We start from the raw sequence: 22,598 nt of genomic DNA, 5'->3' as shown, positions 1-22,598 counted from the left end.
GTGAATGACCCCTTTAGAAATGACCATTCCTCTTCAACTATACTGCGTGCTGAGCTATTCCTTATTTCTGTATCTATAGCCTTTGAGAACTTCAAGCGTATCTCGTCATTTCTTAGTACCTCCGTGTCCTACTTCATTGCGTATTGATTCTTCTTGACTAATCTCTTAAACTTAAGCTTACTCTTCGTCACTACTAAATTGTGTTCTGAGTATATATCAGCTCCTGCGTCCCTTACAATCCAGTATCTGTTTTCGGAATCTCTGTCTGACCATGATGTAATCTAATTGAAATGTTCCCATATCACCCAGCCACTTCCAGGTATACCTCCTCCACTTGTGATTCCTGTAGAGAGTATTCGCTATTACCAGCCCAAATTTATTATAGAACTCAATTAGTCTTTCTCCTCTATCATTCCTTCTCCTGTAACCTTTTTTCTGCTCCTTCCCCTACAATTACATTCCTGTTAAACTAAGCTAAGTTAACCTCCTCTAAAAATATTTTGTGAAAACCCAATCACAGCGTTTAATTATTTCGATACACTATAAAATTTCTTTGTACAAACCCACACAACTTAATATTACTGCTAGCCTGTATGAAACGATACAAACCCCACCAGATTTTGTCATATAGTAAATTAAATATATAAAATCCATCATAAAAATACAATAACTTATGTTTGATACGTTTTTCGTTCATAATTTGTCCTTAGGCAGATAATTATTAATTTAGATAATAATATTACATAAGCTTGTTACAGGATTGATATTTTTAATTATAGCATGCCCCTCAAAGTGGAACACTCTCCTGTTTCCTCTAACATTTCAACTATTATAAGCATCAACATTTTCTAGTGGACTCCTCTTTTTCAACAAATGCTAAACTGAAAACTGGAATTTCTCTGTGACAGGAAAAGAAACTGTTTCTATGCACAGGGCACAAAATTTTTAAAGACCACAGTAATTACCAATGAGTAGGTACTTGCCTATAACAAAGGAAGAAACTTCTTCCCTGCACAGGTGACAAAGGGAAGTAAGACCACAGAAAATTTGGTAGAATCTACACAACTCCCCAATCTTTCATATAACTGCAATGTACACCACATATATGCTCATTCCTTCAAGGATAAAAGTAAATGGTTCCATGACCACAACATCAATTAATCCTATGACTCCTCGTGAATGTTCACATTATTTAATCTGAGACATTAGACATAAATTCTCCCCCTAGCCAGGGCCCAAAAGTTCGTCATACCACTATTCAGTGTCATTAATAGTTATATATCAGTTCATATATACATAAAAATACTCCCACTTCCCTGTTATTAACATTTACATTCTTCCCACTATGATTGTTTAACTGACTGTTCTTACTGTGTTACAGTCTCTCTCAGTTAAATAAAATACATTGTTATCTATGAAAGGTCTTAAAAATGTTTTCTTAAATCATTGCAATGGCAAATGTTTATTCCCTCAAACGAGCAACAAGTGTTTGAACATCTTAGAAATACTGCAGTATTCTAAATTTTAAAATTTTCAGAACACTGTTCACTTGATACCACTTTCTTATGATTGCCTTTATAAGTATTTATATTTCACTTTCATTAATATCTGGTGTCAATGTCGGTGTTCATTTATTGTAACAATTCACCTTGGTATGTGTGTGTATACTGCACAAATGCAAGAAGTCAGTGAGAATGCTTGTCATTCTCTCTAGCTAGGAGCCAGTGGACCACCTTGCTCCACAACCAAGAAGCTCCAAAGCGCCTCTGGTATGATTAAATACATAATATAATGTGCACTTGTAGTAAATAATTTCACTTTATAAGAAAATGCAAAATCTTCTGTGTGGTTTCCTTATAATACTGAACATAATCTTAAAGTAATAATGATTCTCTATGTGGCATACACACTTCTTGTGTCCAAAGTACAAATTCTTTAACTGCATACTCACTTCATAGTCTGACGTAATCAAAGTTGAAGTAGAAGTAATATGTAGATCACATGTGGTAGATCTCTTACCCTTAGAGATATGTAATAAGATTCAAACTTCAGTTTACATACGAGTAAGTAACATAAGGTAGTAGTAATTGCAGAAGGTAATAAATCTTCGGTAGTAACTTCTTTTAATAAAGCAGCATAGGAATTAGCCTAGTTATAGCAGTCAGTAAGTTATTAGTTATAAAGGGCAAAGAGAAATCATCAGTAAGAACTGAAGTCACTGATTATAAGATTGCAATAGAGAAATTTGATGCCACTTGATAAATAATAACAGAAGGTAGAAAGTGCTAAGTAGTAACTGGTGACAGTAATTTCTCAGAAGGAACAGACAATAACAATTTGTCAGTAGCAATTGAACCTATAAACAAACCAGTATTAATTGCAGATAGTGGGTTACCATCTACAAAATCTGCATTACGTGTACTCGATTCACTAACCGAGGATTCCACAATATACAAATAATTTTCGGGAATACAGTTGGGTGACATCATCGACAACCACCGATATTTCAACAGGTGCACACCCTATCATTTCAAAGCAAAATTGCACCAAGTAAGTGCTGTGCAAGTGAGTTTAAAACCACCTTCCGCAGCGTTTACTTGCTACAGTTTTGCCATCAAAATGACAGTGTAGGCACCTGTCGAAATATCGACGGATGTCAACAACGTCATCGTGCTGCATTTCCATCAGTTATTTGAACACTGTGAGAAACTAAGATTCCACTATAACTTGTAAATCTTCTGATGGTTCCGTGTCGTTTCTAATTCCTGTAACAGTCTGCACCTTCTTAAGTATAACTTGATCCAAATTATCTTCTATTTTCAATAATTTCTTTTCTAACAGTTCTTCTTCATTCACGGTAGTATCTTGCAATGAACTACTAGTGGTACATTGCATCTACTGTTGCTTCCCTTACATTAAAATGACCATCGAGATCTAAATGCTCGCGTGTTTCATCATCTGAATTAGTTATTTCTTCCCTATCCAGTAGCTATTAGTTAGTTTGAATTATCCTTCCTCCTTAATTAGATAGGTTCAGTATTACACAGCTCTTTTATATCTACTTCTGTGGACCAAGCTGTACCCTAGAAATTATGGAGTATCTCTCTTTGTCGTTAATGCTGTTGTAAAATAACTTTTTTGAATGTTCCTTATCTTGTGTGTTATATTTTCGTTAACATCATGTGTTGTTATATCCATGACCATGTTTTGCTCTTTCTGTATCATGATATCTATCCTGATTTGTTTCATCTGACCTTTTATTGTGTCAACTATTACCTTTTGCCATTTGTCGGATAATTTCTCCAATGTGTCAGTCTCTTCAAGATAACACTGGTCAGCAATGAACAATTTCCTTGCATGGAAACAGGTGTTTCTTACGTATTTTCACCCCCCTCCTCCCCCCAAACATGAAAATCTGATTTGCATTTTGTAGCACCGCCAGTTTTAAAAATATTTCATTACATAAGAATGGCTATAAAAAGCAAATAAGTAGATCTCTTAAGAAATGCAACCTATTAAGGCAACCCTCATAAAGCGACTACCGGAAAGTTTTCTTATAATTAATTTTTCACAATGTGGCAAAAGCGCGTGTGACTCGTTAACGGTTGCTACTGAAAATCATGTTCTTATCAATTTTGAGGAAATGCTTCCTTTGTTTGGCTGTACATTCACGAGAGTGAGTAATGGGATCCAAACATACCTTGTGCTGGGTATCTAGTTCTGTTTTAGGGTGCATTTGTATTAGTGTCACGGGTATGTTTAAATCACCCAAATAACTTTCACTACGAGTGCACTGTTAAATCACGCACACGACATGTGACACCTGTAGTGAAGATATGACTTTATTTCGGGTGCAAGCTAGATAATCAGGACCGAAAATGGCTACCACATATTGTCTGTGTGAACTGTTCGTCTCTTCTTAATGGTTGAGTGAAGAAGAAGGGTAAAGTTGCAGTACCTTTTGCTGTTCCAATGAAATAGAGGGAACCGACCAATGATGTAGATGATTGCTATTTTTGTACGGTTAAAATAGAAGGGGTAAAGGGCAAGGATAGAAAGACGATCAACTATCCCTCCATCAAGTCGATTACGAAGAAATTACGTCACATCTCCTGACTCAAAATGATTTGAGTGATCTTTTTAGGGACCTGAACTCTTGGTTTCGCCTCTGAAACATTGGAATTTACTAGACAAAGATGCTAAGGTTCATTTCTTTCGACATCGTCAGCCTGCCTTCGCGCCATTCTTTGATATGGGGGACTCACTATGTTGCTGCAATGACGTGAATGGTCTGCTCAATGGTATGGGAATGAAACATACATCAGCGGAAGGAGGACAATTCGTCGGTGGAACTGAAACTAGCCTCAAAGTGGTACTCTTTCACAATATCAATGTATATCCTCCTATTCCTGTAGCTTATGCCACTATTTTAAAGGAAACATACAGCAGTATGAAATTTTTGTTGAAAAAATTCAATATAACAGCCGCAGGTGGCAATCTGCGTTGACTTCAGAGTAATTGGCATATTTACACGCTTACAATCTGGATAAAGAAAACATTGCTGTTTTCTATGTGAATGCGATATCTGTGATAGGAAGCGTCATTACGACAGTCGGGTTTGGTTTGCCTGTACGTAAATGAAACCTGTTTGGAAGAATGTAGCAAACATTGCGTTGCTGAATTTGAAAGACATTTTGATACCACCACTTCACATAAATCTGGGACTTACGAAGTCATTCGTTGTTGCATTGGACAAAGGTGGACCTGGTTTTATGTACTTACGTTAGAAATTCCCTGCGTTGAATGAAGCCAAAGTGAAAGCAGGCGTGTTTGCCCACAAATTAGACAGTTTCTTAACGATCATGATTTTGTCACAGCTTTGAGCCCTCTTGAACTGGGCAGCGGGAATTCCTTCAAAAAACTGTATTCTGACTTCTTTAGACACAAGAGAGCAGACAATAGTGTTGTGTTAGTCAACGAACTACCACAGTTTACTGTAATCTCTGTTGTAACATGTCGATAAAACTGCACGTTCCTTACTCACACATGGATTTATTTCCAGCTGGTGCTCTTGGACAAGTCTCATGGGAAAAGATTTCATTAGACCGTATCTGCATTGGAGCAGCGCTGTCATGGGCAATGTGCAACATGTATGATGGCTAACTACTGTTGGACACTACTGGAAGACAGTAGTGCCACAGATAAGAGGTGCAGACAGTGTCCAAAAATAAATTAGGTGTGCATGAAAACACATTTCATTAGCACTTCATGTTCTTTGTGTGGATAAATTGGCATTAACAGACGAAATAATATTGTTTAAGCAACACAGAAACGAGTACATTTAGATAGTGACTAGTACAATTCATACAAAAAACTGTAGGTGCTGAGGAAGAACCAATTTCAGATTCGTGTTCAGCACGTCGAAATACATAAAGATAACAGCAGGATACAGGTTGGCTGGCAGCTTTTCTAGGAGCTCTTTGCGGTGTGGGGGAGTAGCCATGTATGTGAAAAACGGTATCCCATTTGAGTCAATTGATGTTTCAAAGTACTGCACTGAAAAGGTGTTTGAATGTTGTGCAGGTGTGGTTAAATTTAGTGGAGCTAAACTTCTTACTGTTGTTATTTATAGATCCCCAGACTCCGATTTCACAACATTTTTGCTAAAGCTAGAGGAGGTTCTTGGTTCACTTTATAGGAAATACAGAAAGTTAGTTATATGTGGTGACTTCAATATTAATTGTATAAGTGATTGTGCAAGGAAAAGGATGCTGGTAGACCTCCTTAATTCATATAATCTTATGCAAACCGTATTCTTTCCAACGAGAGTGCAAGGGAACAGTAGAACAACCATAGACAATATTTTTGTTCATTCGTCATTATTAGAAGGGCATTCTGTTAGCAAAAAGGTGAATGGCCTTTCAGATCATGATGCACAAATTTTAAGTCTAAAAGATTTTTGTGCTTCAACACATGTCAAATATAGTTACCAACTTTTTAGGAAAGCTGATCCAGTTGCTGTACAGACTTTTGTAAACCTTATCAAGGAACAAGATTGGCAAGATGTTTATAGTGCTGATACAGTAGACGATAAATATAATGCTTTCCTCAAGACTTTTCTCGTGCTCTTTGAAAGTTGCTTTCCGTTAGAACGTTTAAAACAGGGTACTAGCACAAACAGGCAGCCTGGGTGGCTGACTAAAGGGATAAGAATATCTTGTAGAACAAAGTGGCAATTATATCAAAACGTTAGAAACAGTCAAAATCTAAATGCAGCAGCCCATTACAAACAGTATTGTAGGGTGCTTAAAAAAGTTATTAGGAAGGCAAAAAGTATGTGGTATGCAGATAGAATAGCTAAGTCTCAGGATAAAATTAAAACCATATGGTCAGTCGTAAAGGAAGTGGCTGGTCTGCAGAGACAGGTCGAGGATATAGAATCAGTGCGTAGTGGGGATGTCCGTGTTGCTGATAAGTCGCATATATGTACAGTACTTAATAATCACTTTCTGAATATAGCAGGTGAACTAAATAGAAACCTAGTCCCAACAGGGAATCATATAGCGCTCTTAGAAAAAAGTGTTCCGAGACTGTTACCTGAAATGCTCCTCCATGATACTGACAAGAGGGAGATTGAGTTAATAATTAAATCACTAAAGACCAAGAACTCTCATGGATATGACGGGGTATCTAGCAGAATACTGAAGTATTGTTCCACGTATATTAGCTCAGTACTTAGCCATATCTGTAACTTTTCCTTTAGCAGTGGTCAGTTTCCTGACCGATTAAAGTACTCGGTAGTGAAGCCACTTTATAAAAAGGGAGACAGGGATAATGTTGACAATTATAGACCTATTTCTATGCCATCGGTGTTTGCTAAAGTTATCGAGAGGCTTGTATATACAAGGTTACTGCAGCATTTAAATTCACATAATTTGCTGTCAAATGTACAGTTTGGTTTTAGAAATGGCTTAACAACTGAAAATGCTATATTCTCTTTTCTCTGTGAGGTTTTGGACGGATTAAATAAAAGGTTGAGAACGTTAGGTGTTTTCTTTGATTTAACGAAGGCTTTTGACTGTGTTGACCACAAAATATTACTGCAGAAGTTGGAACATTATGGAGTAAGGGGAGTAGCTTACAATTGGTTCGCCTCCTACTTTAAGAACAGAAAGCAGAAGGTAATCCTCCGCAATATTGAGAGTGGTAATGATGTTCAGTCCCAATGGGGCACTGTTAAATGGGGCGTTCCCCAAGGGTCGGTGCTGGGGCCACTGCTGTTCCTTATTTATGTAAATGATATGCCTTCTAGTATTACAGGTGATTCAAAAATATTTCTGTTTGCTGATGACACCACCTTGGTAGTGAAGGATCTTGTGTGTAATATTGAAACATTATCAAATAATGTAGTTCATGAAGTAAGTTCGTGGCTTGTGGAAAATAATTTGATGCTAAATCACAGGAAGACTCAGTTTTTACAGTTTCTAACCCACAATTCAACAAGAACTGACATTTTAATCAGACAGAATGGGCATGTTATAAGCGAGACGGAACAGTTCAAGTTCCTAGGCGTACGGATAGATAGTAAGCTGTTGTGGAAAGCCCATGTTCAGGATCTTGTTCAGAAACTAAATGCCGCTTTATTTACCATTAGAACAGTATCTGAAATAAGTGACATTTCAACACGAAAAGTAGTATACTTCGCATATTTTCATACGCTTATGTCATATGGTATTATTTTTTGGGGTAATTCTTCTGATTCAAAAAGGGTATTTTTGGCTCAAAAACGGGCTGTTCGAGCTATGTATGGTGTAAGTTCGAAAACCTCTTGTCGACCCCTATTCAATAGTCTGGGAATTTTGACATTGCCCTCACAGTATGTATTTTCTTTAATGTCGTTTGTTGTTAGCAATATTAGCTTATTCCCAAGAGTTAGCAGCTTTCACTCAGTTAATACTAGGCAGAAATCAAATCTGCATGTGGAATGCACTTCCTTGACTCTTGTGCAGAAAGGAGTGCAGTATTCTGCTGCATCCATTTTCAATAAGCTACCACAAGAACTCAAAAATCTTAGCAGTAGCCCAAACACTTTTAAGTCTAAACTGAAGAGTTTCCTCATGGCTCACTCCTTCTATTCTGTCGAGGAGCTCCTGGAAGAGATAAAAAATTAAGCAAATTCCAGTGTTACATTCTTGATTTTCTTTATTTAAACTAACGACTTGTTTCATTTTATGTGTTTCTACAATCGTGTTATAATTTCATGTATTGACTCGTTCCATGACCATGGAGACTTCTCCTAAATGTGGTCCCACGGAACAATAAATAAATAAATAAATAAATAAATAAATAACCTATATTGGTGCTCGAAAATTTCACAAAGCTGAGTTTTGTAGACCAGTGCATTCTAACAATGTTGAAACCTTTACCTAGTCCTTACCAAGCAGTATAACTTTAACCCTCCTTGGTAACGTAGTAATAAGCACTTCTATAAATGGTCCTCTCAAAGGATCATCTAAATAGTGTCATTTATTGACATGCCATTCAATAAGACATCTACACCCTTTCCAGTTATTATTGCAAGATTTTGAACTAAATAAATCTAAATGCGACTTCTTTTATATATCTTTAGTCCAGTACTTGGACTTAAATGCTGTCTCAGAATCTTGTCATTATGAAATACTCTCTTGTGCTGCAACCTCTTCTACATGGCTTACAACAAAATCGATTTTCTTTTGGTCCTCCAAACATCGAGTTACATGTGCATACATGGTTTCAGAAACAATACTGGCTCTTTTTCTCCTGCTGGACTAAAAATTGAAAATCTGTGTTTTAACCCTTCACCATATAAAGCAGGGAAGTCGATCCGACTTATATTTGGCTATTAAATATTCTAATTCTTTACTTATATCACATCTTGCACGTTCAAAGTTTATATAATTGTTAGTCTGTAATTAATCTGTAATTCCAGTGAAGTACACTGGATTACCAATGTTTCCAACATTTTTGCTTGTTCACTATTCACCAAATTATCCTGTACGTACTGAACAGTATGCAAATCTTATATTTTGCTTTCCAACCTTGCTTATATCTATTCTTAAAGTCACATCTTGCATGTTCAAAGTTTAGATAATTATTAGTCCGTAATTAATCTGTAATTCCAGTGAAGTAGACTGGATTACCAATGTTTCCAACATTTTTGCTTGTACACTATTCACCAAATTATCCTGTACGTACTGAACAGTATGCGTATGTTATATTTTGCTTTCCAACCTTTCTTATATCTATTCTTAAAGATCTTCTAATTCTTCTGTATGACTAAATTCTAATTCAATTATCTTTTCTAATATTTCTCCCCCCCCCCCCCCATGTAACTGGCAACTTAAAATTAGTATTGAATTATTAATTTGAGAAAGTTTGACATTCAATATTGCTTTAATTTCTGTTGACTTCTTTTCAGTCATGTACTAGTTGTCTCTAAAGTAATAATTTCCCCAATGACAGCCACTGTGTCAATTTTGTAACAAAAAATAATGCGGAAATAACGGTATTGCTGTTGTAAGATGTTAGTAATATACTTTTTAAATCCATCAGTAACGCAATAACTTTCTTCACTTAGCCTTATTTCGAAACTGAATTTTGTTTGTCAGATACTTATCTACGTCTACATGGATACTCTGCAAATCACTTTAAATGTCTGGCAGAGAGTCCATCAAGCTACCTTCACAATATTCTCTGTTATATCTCTCCCGAACAACATCTGGGAAAGCAAACACATATCTTTCCGTCCTAGCTTTGATTTCCGTTATTTTAGTATGATTCTATGTACCGACTTGACAGAAAATCCTAGGAAGTTCTGGTCTTATGTTAAATCAATAATTGGATCGAAACAGCATATCCAGACACTCCGGGATGATAATGGCTTTGAAACAGAGGATGACACGCGTAAAGCTGAAATACTAAACACCTTTTTCCAAAGCTGTTTCACGGAGGAAGACCACACTGCAGTTCCTTCTCAAAATCCTCGCACGAACGAAAAAATAGCTGACAAATGGTGCAAATGGCTCTGAGCACTATGGGACTGAACATCTGTGGTCATCAGTCCCCTAGAACTTAGAACTACTTAAACCTAACTAACCTAAGGATATCACACACATCCATGCCCGAGGCAGGATTCGAACCAGCGACCGTAGCGGTCACGCGGTTCCAGACTGAAGCGCCTAGAACCGCACGGTCACACCGGCCGGCTAAATGGCTGACATCGAAATAAGTGTCCAAGGAATAGAAAAACAACTGAAATCACTCAACAGAGGAAAGTCCATGGACCTGACGGGATATCAATTCGGTTCTGCACAGAGTACGCGAAAGAACTTGCCCTCCTTCTAACAGCCGTGTACCGCAAGTCTCTAGAGGAACGGAAGGTTCCAAATGATTGGAAAAGAGCACAGGTAGCTCCAATTTTCAAGAAGGCCTATATCTCTGACATCGATCTGCTGTAGAATTTTAGAACATGTTTTTTGCTCGCGTATCATGTCATTTCTGGAAACCCAGAATCTACTCTGTAGGAATCAACATGGATTCCGGAAACAGAGATCTTGTGAGACCCAACTCGCTTTATTTGTTCATGAGACCCAGAAAATATTAGATACAGGCTCCCAGGTAGATGCAATTTTCTTTGACTTCCGGAAGGCGTTCGATACAGTTCCGCACTGTCGCCTGATAAACAAAATAAGAGCCTACGGAATATCAGACCAGCTGTGTGGCTGGATTGAAGAGTTTTTAGCAAACAGAACACAGCATGTTGTTCTCAATGGAGAGACGTCTACAGACGTTAAAGTAACCTCTGGCGTACCACAGGGGAGTGTTATGGGACCATTGCTTTTCACAATATATACAAATGACCTAGTAGATAGTGTCGGAAGTTCCATGCGGCTTTTCGCGGATGATCCTGTACTATACAGAGAAGTTGCATCATTAGAAAATTGCAGCGAAATGCAGGAAGATCTTCAGCGGTTAGCACTTGGTGCAGGGGGTGGCAACTGACCCTTAACATAGACAAATGTAGTGTACTTCGAATACTTCGAAAGAAGGATCCTTTATTGTATGATTATATGATAGCGGAACCAACACTGATAGCAGTTACTTCTGTAAAATATCTGGGAGTATGCGTACGGAAGGATTTGATGTAGAATGATCATATAAAATTAATTGTTGGTAAGGCGGGTGCCATGTTGAGATTCATTGGGAGAATCCTTAGAAAATGTTATCCGTCAACAAAGGAGGTGGCTTACAAAACACTCGTTCCACCTATACTTGATTATTGCTCATCAGTGTGGGATCCGTAACAGGTCGGGTTGACAGACGAGATAGAGAAGATCCAAAGAAGAGCGGCGCGTTTGGTCAAAGGGTTATTTAGTAAGCGTTATAGCGTTACGGAGATGTTTAGCAAACTCAAGTGGCAGACTCTGCAAGAGAGGCGCTCTGCATTGCGGTGTAGCTTGCTGTCCAGGTTTAGAGAGGGTCCGTTTCTGGATGAGGTATCGAATATATTGCTTCCCCCTAGTTATACCTCCCGAGGAGATCACGAATGTAAAATAAGAGAGATATTAGAGAGACTCGAGCGCGCACGGAGGCTTTCCGGCAGTCGTTCTTCCTGCGAACCATACGCGACTGGAACAGGAAAGGGAGGTAATGACAGTGGCACGTAAAGTGCCCTCCGCCACACAGCGTTGGGTGGCTTGAGGAGTATGAATTTAGATGTAGAACATTTTCTATGTGTTCTTTCCGATTTAAGTTGTTCGTAATTATAATTCCTAAGTATTTAGTTGAATTTGCGGCCTTTATATTTAACTGATTTATCGCGTAACCGAAGTTTAACGGATTCCGTTTAGCACTCATGTGGACGACCTCACACTTTTCATTATGTAGGGTCAATTGCAAATCATAGCATCATACAGATGACCTTTCTACATAGTTTTGCAATTTGTTTTGATCTTCTGATGACTTTACTAGACGATAAACGACGGTGTCATCTGCAAACAACCTAACGCTGCTGCTGCTCAGATTGTCTCCCAAATCGTTTACATAAACAGGGAGTAGTAGAGGGCCTATAACATTACCTTGTAGAAGGCCAGAGGCTACTTCTGTTTTACTCGATGACTTTCTGACAGTTACTATGAACCGTGACCTCTCTGATAGGAAATGACGAATGCAGTCATATAACTGAGACGATATTCCGTAATCATGCGTTTTAATTACAAGCCAGTTGTGAGGTTTGGTGTCAAATCTAGAAATACGCAATCAGTTTGAAATCCGTTATCGATAGCACTCAACATTTTGTGTGAGTAATGGCTGTGTTTCACAAGAACGTTGCTTTCCAAATCCGTGTTGACTTGTTGTCAATAGAGCGATATCTTCCAGGTATTTTAGTATGTTCGAACACACTATATGTATCTAAATCCTGCTGCATATCGACGTTGAAGACATGGGCCTGACAGTCTGGAGCTGGGCGACCGCTACGGTTGCAGGTTCGAATCCTGCCTCGAGCATGGATGTGTGTTATGTTTTTAGGTTAGTTACGTTTAAGTAGTCCTACGTTCTAGGGGACTGATGATCACAGCAGTTAAGTTCCATAGTGCTCAGAGCCATTTGAACCATTTTTGAACATGGGCCTGTAATTTAATGGCCGGCCGAAGTGGCCGTGCGGTTAAAGGCGCTGCAGTCTGGAACCGCAAGACCGCTACGGTCGCAGGTTCGAATCCTGCCTCGGGCATGGATATTTGTGATGTCCTTAGGTTAGTTAGGTTTAACTAGTTCTAAGTTCTAGGGGACTAATGACCTCAGCAGTTGAGTCCCATAGTGCTCAGAGCCATTTTTTTTGTAATTTAATGGATAACTCCTATAGCCTCTCTTGAGTACTGATGTGATCCGTGCAACTTTCCAGCCAGCGGCTGTACATGCTTGTTAAGTAAGGAGCTACTGCATCAACATACTCTTTAACGAACCTACTTGATATACTAATGTCATAACTGGGTATGTAGAAAACCATTCCACTCCAGTAACTGAAAAAATGAACTACAGTTAACAAAACAGTTGAGAGTTGTGTTGTAGAGGACCAGAACCCGCCAGAAATTAATAAAAAGGGCCCTGTCGGAAAGTCTATTGCGAACTGATATCTGCCACCGGCTGAGTAGCTGCACATCGTCTGCGCTGCCGACTCGCCTCTACCTGCCGTTGCTGTTTGCCGACCAGTTGCCCACTCGTTGCTCGTAGTGTAGTTTCTGGGTGACGACTGATGACTGTGCCATCTGGCCGCATTGAATGGAAGCACTTTACTACTGCGAACTGCCGGCTACCAATCCCCGTTAAATTTGATAGACTGGCTACTGCGTATTCCGTCGTCCTTTTCTTCGAACTAATTGTCTCGCAAATTCAACTTACATTCGATAAATGTGTAATGCACGTGAATCTTCTGCTATTGGCTTTATTCGCCTCTTTTATTCAGTTCTACCTGAAAACGATGTACTCATATAATTGTTTCGTTGTTTTCAAAATCATCGTTGTAATTGACATTTGGTGCTGCAAGTCGATTGGTAATGTATAACAGCGCATTTATCATCTAGTAGATTTGCGTGGTGTAAAATGTATGTAATTAGCATCACTTATAGTTTTTCAAATTAAATGTCAATTAATCTGTTAATTCACTTTTACTCTAAGTTTATTCTTTATCTGTATTTTTCGCTTGAATTTTAATAAAGTTCGTAGTTAATTTTATTTTGTATAGTTGCCTAGCATTGTTCACTGCTTTACAGCTGTCTTACTCGTGATGATGGAGTCTCCTACCAGTGATCTATATACACATGTTTCACTTGGAAATAATAAAATATTCTTTAATGGTGTGTAACAAGCAACATACAAAGCATTCTTCAGGAAATCCTGCTGTATGATTGAATTCCAGATGAAAACAACGTTTTATTCTTCTGTTTATAAACCACTTCTTTCTTAGTTTTCGCATCCAGCGTCGTCGTAACAGTAGATTGGTATTTAACACCAGGGTCGCCATGTGAGAGTTCTTCTGGTTGGCCAAATCATAAAGATTATTATTCTTCAAATTACTCTGTTGCAGTATATTAATCAATTAATTATCTTTTCCTGGCAACTACATCCAGTGAATGTCTACTGAATTGTGTAACAATTTGTGTTTCTTGCATGAGCTTTTAAAAGTGTATTTTCAGTGTGGATATCTCAGTAAAATTCTAACAAAAGTAGCAGATTCTCAATTTGTTATCAGTAATGTTCAAATGGCTCTAAGCACTATGGGACTTAACATCTGAGGTCATCAGTCCCCTAGACTTAAAACTACTGAAACCTAACGAACCTAAGGACATCACACACATCCATGCCCGAGGCAGGATTCGAACTTGCGACCGTAGCAGCAGCGCGGTTCCGGACTGAAGCGCCTAGAACCGCTTGGCCACAGCGGCCGACCTCTTATCAGTAAAGCGTCTACTAGTGATCCGTAACTGACGAGGAGTACCTCAAGCAAATAACGATACAACACAAAATAATATCTGCTCTGACATAGCAATCCTACGCAAAACTACGGACCAATGCGCTATTAACAATCTCCCTTTTGTACATCATTAATAAAAGATACAGTTACTCATTTGTGTACTAAGATGTGGGTACAGAAACCTTGGTACTTCTACCTATTAAAGAAAAAAAATCCGAATTTAACAACCACGACAAAATTCTGTATCATCTGATTATTTCATACTTACTCTTAAATTTAGCTATAGGAATTAGTGGTCTGATTTTCGGGCTATCTTACTATAACATTTATTATTTGTTTTGATAACCTTCTGCTTATTGCTATATGGTCTCGTTTTTTTTCCCAACATATTGGATTCGGTGACACCTATGTCGTTAGCTTCCTCAATGATGAGGAGTTTTGCACTATGTTGTGATTAGCACATAATTCTCTCAGTATTTACCCACTTCTGTGGGTACATATGTGAGCAGAACATATGCCAACTACTTACCTGTATTTTTCCTCTCTTCAATTTATGCGATGAAGTCGCCAAATGCCATAATAGTGTGCTTCGGCGGTATTTTACCCATTTATTTATCCATTTCCACCGAATATTAGTCTACATTATGTCTGGTTTTTATCGTTACTTGCAGCATGAACATTATAAAATGGTATGCACTTTTTTGAGGGTATTTTTGTTCTGTCGCTGCAACTACAAAAATGCGTGATTATTTCACCAGACGCGTTTCGCTTTATTGAAGTAAAGCATCATCAGTGGTCTGTAATTAAGTTATTTACATTTTGATATGCTTTTAGGTCGAAAAACAGTTCGTTAAGAATAGGTCAATTTAAGGTGATTTTTCACGTTGTTTGTGGATTTGCATGTTGAAGAAAATGTTCTTCCGTTATTGGGACTGAGTCAGTTATTTTATTAGAAATTATTAAATCATTTAATATCCTGCTGTTTAAATTGGTCGTACAGATTCTGTTATCATTTGATTCAAAAGTTCATTGTCCGCTTACCGGTTTTCCTGTACGACTGTAATCATGATGCTCTTTTTACCTAAGAAATAGGTTACTGTTGTTATCTTTCTAAGTTTAATGAGAGACTGGACGTTTAAATTTGGTACTGTAAAAACGGAAATGAGCGTTTGGCGTCATTGGCCGGGAGGCCCTTGCGGGGCAGGTCCGGCCGCCTTGGTGCAGCTCTTATTAGATTCGACGCCACATTGGGCGACCTGCGCTCAGGATGGGGATGAAATGATGATGAGTTTCCAGAGATCGTGTTGAAGCCTGCTGGTCCCGAGCCACGCCGGCCGCGGTGGTCTAGCGGTTCTAGGCGCTCAGTCCGGAACCGCGCGACTGCTACGGTCGCAGGTTCGAATCCTGCCGCGGGCATGGATGTGTGTGATGTCCTTAGGTTAGTTAGGTTTAAGTAGTTCTAAGTTCTAGGGGACTGATGACCTCAGATGTTAAGTCCCATAGTGCTCAGAGCCATTTTAGGTCCCGAGCCACACTAAGTCTCACCTCACAATCTTCCTTGGATTCCTAAGACCGCGTAGCCCTCAGCATCTGAGCCCTTCAGACTTAACCGTTTTCAAAGTACATTTATTTGTAATCAAAACGAAATAAATATGTAATGGATAGGCACATAAACCACACAGCAAACTTAATAAATTGATTTTTCTCTGCAAATAATGTAAATAAAACATATCTAAGCGAACAAATCAATGTCGTTAAGTTTTTAATACTCAAAGCGAAATCAGTAAATCCGTATATCATATCCAAGTGAATTCAGTGTTTGTATTCATAACGATAAGCTTGCGACATTTTAATTCTGTCACTGACGTAAACTTCCGGTAATGTGTGTCACTTAGTTTAAAAAAATAAATTAAGAGCTCCGTCTATTCGTTTTTTTGGTGTACTGCGAAACTAATAGCGCCAGATGTCGATTCTTTTGGTGTATTATGTCGTGATGATTAAACATTTTAACTGCTGAACTGAGCAAACCATTTTAGATCAAACTTTAATTTAAGATATCTTTTTTTTCGTGATCCAATTTTTATGCAACCTATGCTTTACCCCAAGCAATGGTCAAGTTACCTCTGGAAATATCACAAGAATTCGTCTAGTGGTTTTGCAGATTAGTGTGTTCAAACAGACAAAAAGACAGACGCTACGGTTTCAGACAAAAGTTCAAATGACAAAATCTTTTTTCCGTGATCCGACTGCGATTAAATGAAGTCTTTATGTCGTCCCGACCTACGCTCAAGTTATCTGCGAAAACCGCATGAAAATTCATTTAGCAGTTTTGGAGATCAGCATGATCAGACAGACGTACAGACAGATACGTCGATTTTACAGTTTTATTATTAGTATCTTTTTCTTCTTCTCCTCAGCGACCACAGGCCCTGTAGACCACGCGCTGCAACAACTACCTGCTTCCACCGCCTTCTATCTCTCCACCCTGCGGAGATTCCTAATGCTGCGATGTCCTTCTCTGTATCATCTTTCCACCTTGTACGAGGTCGGCCCAAAGGTCTTGTTGCTTGGAGAGTTCCTTCAAATGCTTTTTTCGTGATTCTGCTGTTTTCCATTATAGCCACATGTCCAGCCCATTGCAGTCTCCTACTTTTTAATTTCTGGATGATAGTGGGTTGCTTCATTAGCTGTTCTTTCGAATTCTCCATACGCCATTCTCCAACACAGATCCCCCGTTTTGTCTCATTACTTTTCTTTCGAAAACATTCAGTTTTTCTCTTTCATTCTTTGTAAGCGTCCAGCTTTCTGAACCGTACAGTACTATGGGATATATGATAGTGTTGTATATCTTCATCTTTGTGGTTATTGACAAAGCTTTACTTTTCAGTGGGTTGCTTAATGAGTACAGACATTTCTCTTTCGCTTATACCCATTGTTATGATATTTTTACTGTTGAAACGTGATCCAAGGTATTTAAACTGAAGAACTTTTCTGAATTTAGAATGTTGGTCAATTTCAAAGTAGGGATTTGGGTTTATGACTCGACCTATTTCCATTATGTTTTCTCCTGGTTAATCAAAACCCCCATTTTTGGTCAGCACAGTATATTATCTGCATAAGCCTGGAGTTTTGCTTGACTGTGCTCGAATCGAAGATCATTGTAGAGGTCTAAATTACTCTCCCGAACCACTTTCTCTAACGCAAGGTTGAAGAGGACACATGAAAGAGCATCTCCTTATCGTAAGCCTGTTTTAATTGGAAAGGCGGGGGATATGGATCCTCTGAACTTCACTGCTGCCTGGGAGCCATCCATGCACGGTTGTACCATACTAATGATTTTACTGGGTATACTAAATTCTCGTAACGTGATGTAGAGGCTACTTCTGTGGATGATGTCATAGGCTCACTGGAATTCAATGAAAAGACAGTGGATGTTTTTGTTGAATTCCCAATATTTCTCTAACATCTGTCGTATAGTAAACAAATTGTCAGTTGTGGAACGGTTTGTTCGAAATCGAGCCTGGTAATCTTGATTAATGTTTTCTGCGTAATGTTTTAGTTTTTCCAGAATGATCATTGACAGGATTTTGTAGGTTATGTTTAGTAAGTTGATTCCTCTGTAATTTCCACATGCCATTCTGTTTCCTTTCATGTGTGTGGGACAAATTATTGCAGTTTTACAATCTTGAAGCAGTGTTTCAGTTTTCCATATCATTGTGATAAGGTTATAAATTTCTTTGTGTAGTTTGCTTCTGCCTTCTTTTAAAATCTCTGCTGATATCTGGTTCTCGCTTGCTGCCTTATTGTTTTTCTGCTTTTGGATGGTGTGGATCACTTCCGGTTCTGTGATTCTACATTCGTCATTATTAATTCTGTCACTCTCAGACATTGCGTAATTGAAAGTTATGTGCGGATCAGTGGAATTTAACATTTCTGACAAATACTCTTTCCATCTTTCGAGGATATCTTCCAGCTGTGTTAGCATATTTTTATTTTTATCTTTTATGAATAGGTTTTCACTTTGATAACCTCTCTTACTTTTCTTTGTATACTGAAACAACTTCTTTGGATTTCCATTCCTGATACAGATAAATGAAACTGGTATTTCTGTTTTAAAATTCAGCTTTTATTCATAGAGGCATGTCCATGTCCGAGGAGCTATATGTAGCCCACTTGTCAATAGTCCTGTCGTTTATTGAGCTCAGTGCAATGATATATTTCTCAAACTGACACATTATTTTTCTTAAGTCTTTTCGCTGTCATTGATAAAAGAGTCCAGATCCTGTAATGCTACAACATTAGTGGAATCTATATTCTAGAGTCACATTATTGCCTGCAGGTTTCTTCCGGAGGCGTGCAAGGAGCGTCACCCTTTCGCATACCTGCCGTTCGGCGGTGGACCCCGTTCTTGCATCGGCAGCAAGTATGCGCAGATGCAGATGCGAGCCGTGCTGTCAAAGGTGCTGCCTGCCTTCAGAGTGACCACGACTGCCACCCGCGAAGACCTTGAGGATCTCAAGATGGGTATGGTCATCACGCCCAAGAACGGCTTCAACCTCCGCTACGAGCCCAGGGGCTGATCACGCTGCCATTGGAGGACTTGAACCAGTTAATAATATTCGGCGAAAACCGTTACCAGGAACAGGCTGAAGGCCTCTTGGTGACTAACGTTTCGTATAATCATGGTGTCGCCAAAATTTCGGTTAACAGTGTTAATGCTACTCGTATTCCGGACGATATCAGTGGAGGAGTCATATATACATAACCTGCTGATACATAAATCGAGCTTACGTCCGGATTAGTTTTCACCACAGTACCCTACATTCGCTATAGGGTGCTGCAGTGCCAAGGGTGAAGTGAACACACTTACGATCTCAGACTAGCGCTGTAAAATGCGACATCCTGATACAGAAGCCATTGACGTACTACGTAATTGTAATGTTGGTTTCCAGATATAAATGTAACCAGTCTCTTTTTGTCATGCTTCAGTTTTTATTTACCATGAGCAATTTCACATCACCTCCTAATGAAAAAATGTATACCATCTGATGATGAGTCACTAGGTGATACGAAACCAGTTATGATAAACAGGACTTGAAGCATCACAAAAGGCGATTGGTTGCAGTTATTTCAGGAGACCTTCATCCCTCAAAATGACAGTCCATAGCCATAGTGGATAAAAGTTTAAATGGTAATGTTGTTTTGTAAATTACTGTAGCGCCAGTGGCACCGTGAAGGTGCGAAACAGGAGCTACTATAGTCGCAAAGTGTTGCACGTATATCATAGAATATAGCACTTGTAAATAACTTAATAAGTGTTAAGCATTACAAGGTTTTCATTTTTATATTCACAGCCTTTCTCTACTCGTGTGTTTCTGACACTGAGGCCATTTTATTTTTAACTTCTTCATCCAGTCTGATGTGTATTGTTACCAAGCGAATCACAAATTTTGCTGCAGTACGGAATTTTAAATTTAGCGAAACTATGCGGAAAGAAAAAAAAATGTTGAAACAATTGTAAAATGTTTGTTGGTTAGGTATGTAAAAAGTTATATTATTTATTTATGTACATAGAGAGGTATTTTGACTAATGCATTTGTGTCTGTAGCAAAGTAAAACATTATATTGTGAATATTTCATGTAAAAATATAAACGTATTTTACTTTTATTTTTCCATGTTTATCTTACTACATCGGATGGTCTAGATTTCTTTCGTTTTAGTCTCCTTATTGTAATATATAACTGTTTCGAAATCGAAAATGACCACCTCAACAGATCAACTCTGAGAACATGAAGAAATTGGGCACCATTATTTTAGCACACATCTGATGACGTGTCCGTGTAGACAAGGAGCCCCCCATTTGAGCAGCTGCTGTTGATGTAATCACGTCATTGTGGCCATTTAGTATTCGAATAGGCCTTTTCTAATGATCGGAATGTGCTGCTCAATTAAGAATTTTGTATAACAGCACTACATGTTGTGGATGCATATTTCTATCTTTACATTCAGTTGCTGCTAGATACATTCAGCGAGCAAAGCGACCTCATCGGCATAAGGTATAGCCTCCAGTGAAACCTTTTACGTCTGTAGTAGTCACCGCGTTATGCATCTATTAGTCGTTGGTAAGTAAGGAACGATCTGCAGTTAAATCCAATGAATGTATAAGAAAACACCGTCTGAAAATAACAGAGCCCTAAAATAGCCCGGACAGCTCTCACGAGTTGAGGAACAAAATAAAATAAACGTCATTTCAACTAAGCATTTGCCAACGGAAGACTTGCAAGTAGCAGCCGCCAGATTGATGGAGTATCCATCGATTTTCATTTTTGGAAGCCGGACTCTCTCTCACTCATGTCGCACATAACTCGTTCTAACAAAACATCATGTGGCGAGCGGCTGGACTCAGTTTGAAAAGTAACGCTTCTTCTTTCTTCCCTCGCATTGGCGGCTGCCATACAAACTATTTTCCTTGGAAGTAACAACTATTAGCTTGTTTTTGCTAACGTAGAGAAACCGTGTGATATTTCTTAGAGCAAGTGTAGCCTTTGGTAGTTCCTTATTAGGTCCTTGGGCATTGTTCTTCTATTTCCATGAAGTGCCTTACGTCTGACTATATGTTTCCCCGAAATACGCGTTAGACGCATCCTGTTTGAATATATTCAACAGCAAAATTCTATCTCTCAATGGTCACTTTCATCTCTCTCACACAACTAAGGCCAAGTTTTATCCTCTCCGACGGTCCAAATGTCATTCCTTTGAAGAGAATGTGTCAGTATTTCGATTCACAAGGGCAAGACCACGAAGAATTACAAGAGAGAGCAAGAACAGACCATAACTCTTGTTCCTAGTTTCGATAAATCACTTGACATTCACACATTCACAGACGTGTTGTGTGACAGAAATATTCCTGGTAGAACTGTTGGTAGTTAATTATGCAGGGCTGAAGCAGGAGTATCCTTAAACGAAACCTGTAATGTTGCCCACTCTTAGTTTCTACTGACGATAGTAGGGGACTGATGACCATAGATGTTAAGTTCCATAGTGCTCAGAGCCATTTTCTAATGACGATAGTAACCTATCGTCCATAGTCACGGGTCCTTTACGAGTGTTAATAGTTCGTTGATCTTTTTCAATAGCATGCATCGATGGTATTCTAGTTGCATTCAAGGTCGGAGGGCGTACCATTGTGGTTGCAAGTTCTCCTGTGAAAAACTAATATTGATTGATTTTATTCGAACTTATTAGTTTGATAAACTTCATTAACTGCGAAGAGGGATACTGTTCTAAGGTTTAAGTTATTGTCTCAGTTCATCCGCATCATTTTAGTCACAAACCAACACCGTTTTCCATACCTAAGGGATCTGAAGTCAAGTTTGTAAGCCGCCATAGATACACGCCCACAACGGCTCTACAAGGTTTCGTGCCAATCCAGATCGTCTATATGTGCATAAGTTACTGTTAAAAATGTAGGCTCTGTTCACAATGAGGGCATTATGTTAATTACAAGCTCTTTATAACCCCTACACTCGCCTACATGAACTTTTAAGCCGCCAGTTGACATAAGCTATTTTTCGGTGGGCATCATGTACACAGGTTGTCCCATTTATCTTAAAGACCCCCAAATAACTTTTTGCCTACAAACGAAATGAAAAATGTATAATTCAGATGTTGTTTAATTACCAGGGAACGTTAGCCAGAGTGGTTGCGTTTCTTGTAGTTTTGCTTGTTACGAAAATATGAGCAGCAGTATATCTTTTTTAAATATCGCCCTGCATCTTTTATTCAATAATACACTTTCTCTCCCTAGAGCTCCTCAGAAACGTGTCACAGAGTACCATTCACGTAAACACTGCGTTATTAAATGCATAACACGTAACTGGCTTTGACGCTCCTGTATTAGCACACAATGAGGTTACCTGGTAAATCGTAAACTTTTGTTCTTACTGGAACTGACAGTAAATAAATGGAAAAACAAGGAAAATGCACATCTATCGTTGAATCAGACGTCTTCAATAGAATGTTTTTGTCAGTATAATGCACTCCAAAGAAAAGAAGTTAGGAACGCAACCTTCCTGTGAAGAATGTAAG

General features: G+C 38.6%; 1 protein-coding gene across 1 annotated transcript in view; it reads left to right on the top strand.

Moving 5' to 3' along the window:
* The window catches only part of LOC124615669 (cytochrome P450 4V2-like), a 153,464-nt gene extending 133,287 nt beyond the window's left edge, over positions 1 to 20,177 (top strand). Inside the window, exon 7 of the mRNA XM_047143697.1 lies at positions 18,849 to 20,177. Within this exon, the coding sequence (XP_046999653.1) occupies positions 18,849 to 19,089 (241 nt within the window). The 3' untranslated portion in view covers positions 19,090 to 20,177. The remainder of the gene's footprint in view (positions 1 to 18,848) is intronic.
* The last annotated feature ends 2,421 nt before the right edge of the window (positions 20,178 to 22,598 follow it).

Source organism: Schistocerca americana, chromosome 5 (genome assembly GCF_021461395.2).
Source record: "Schistocerca americana isolate TAMUIC-IGC-003095 chromosome 5, iqSchAmer2.1, whole genome shotgun sequence".
Taxonomy (NCBI): Eukaryota; Metazoa; Arthropoda; class Insecta; order Orthoptera; family Acrididae; genus Schistocerca; species Schistocerca americana.
Note: the sequence above shows the minus strand (reverse complement) of the source record. Positions and strands in the feature narration are given on the sequence as shown.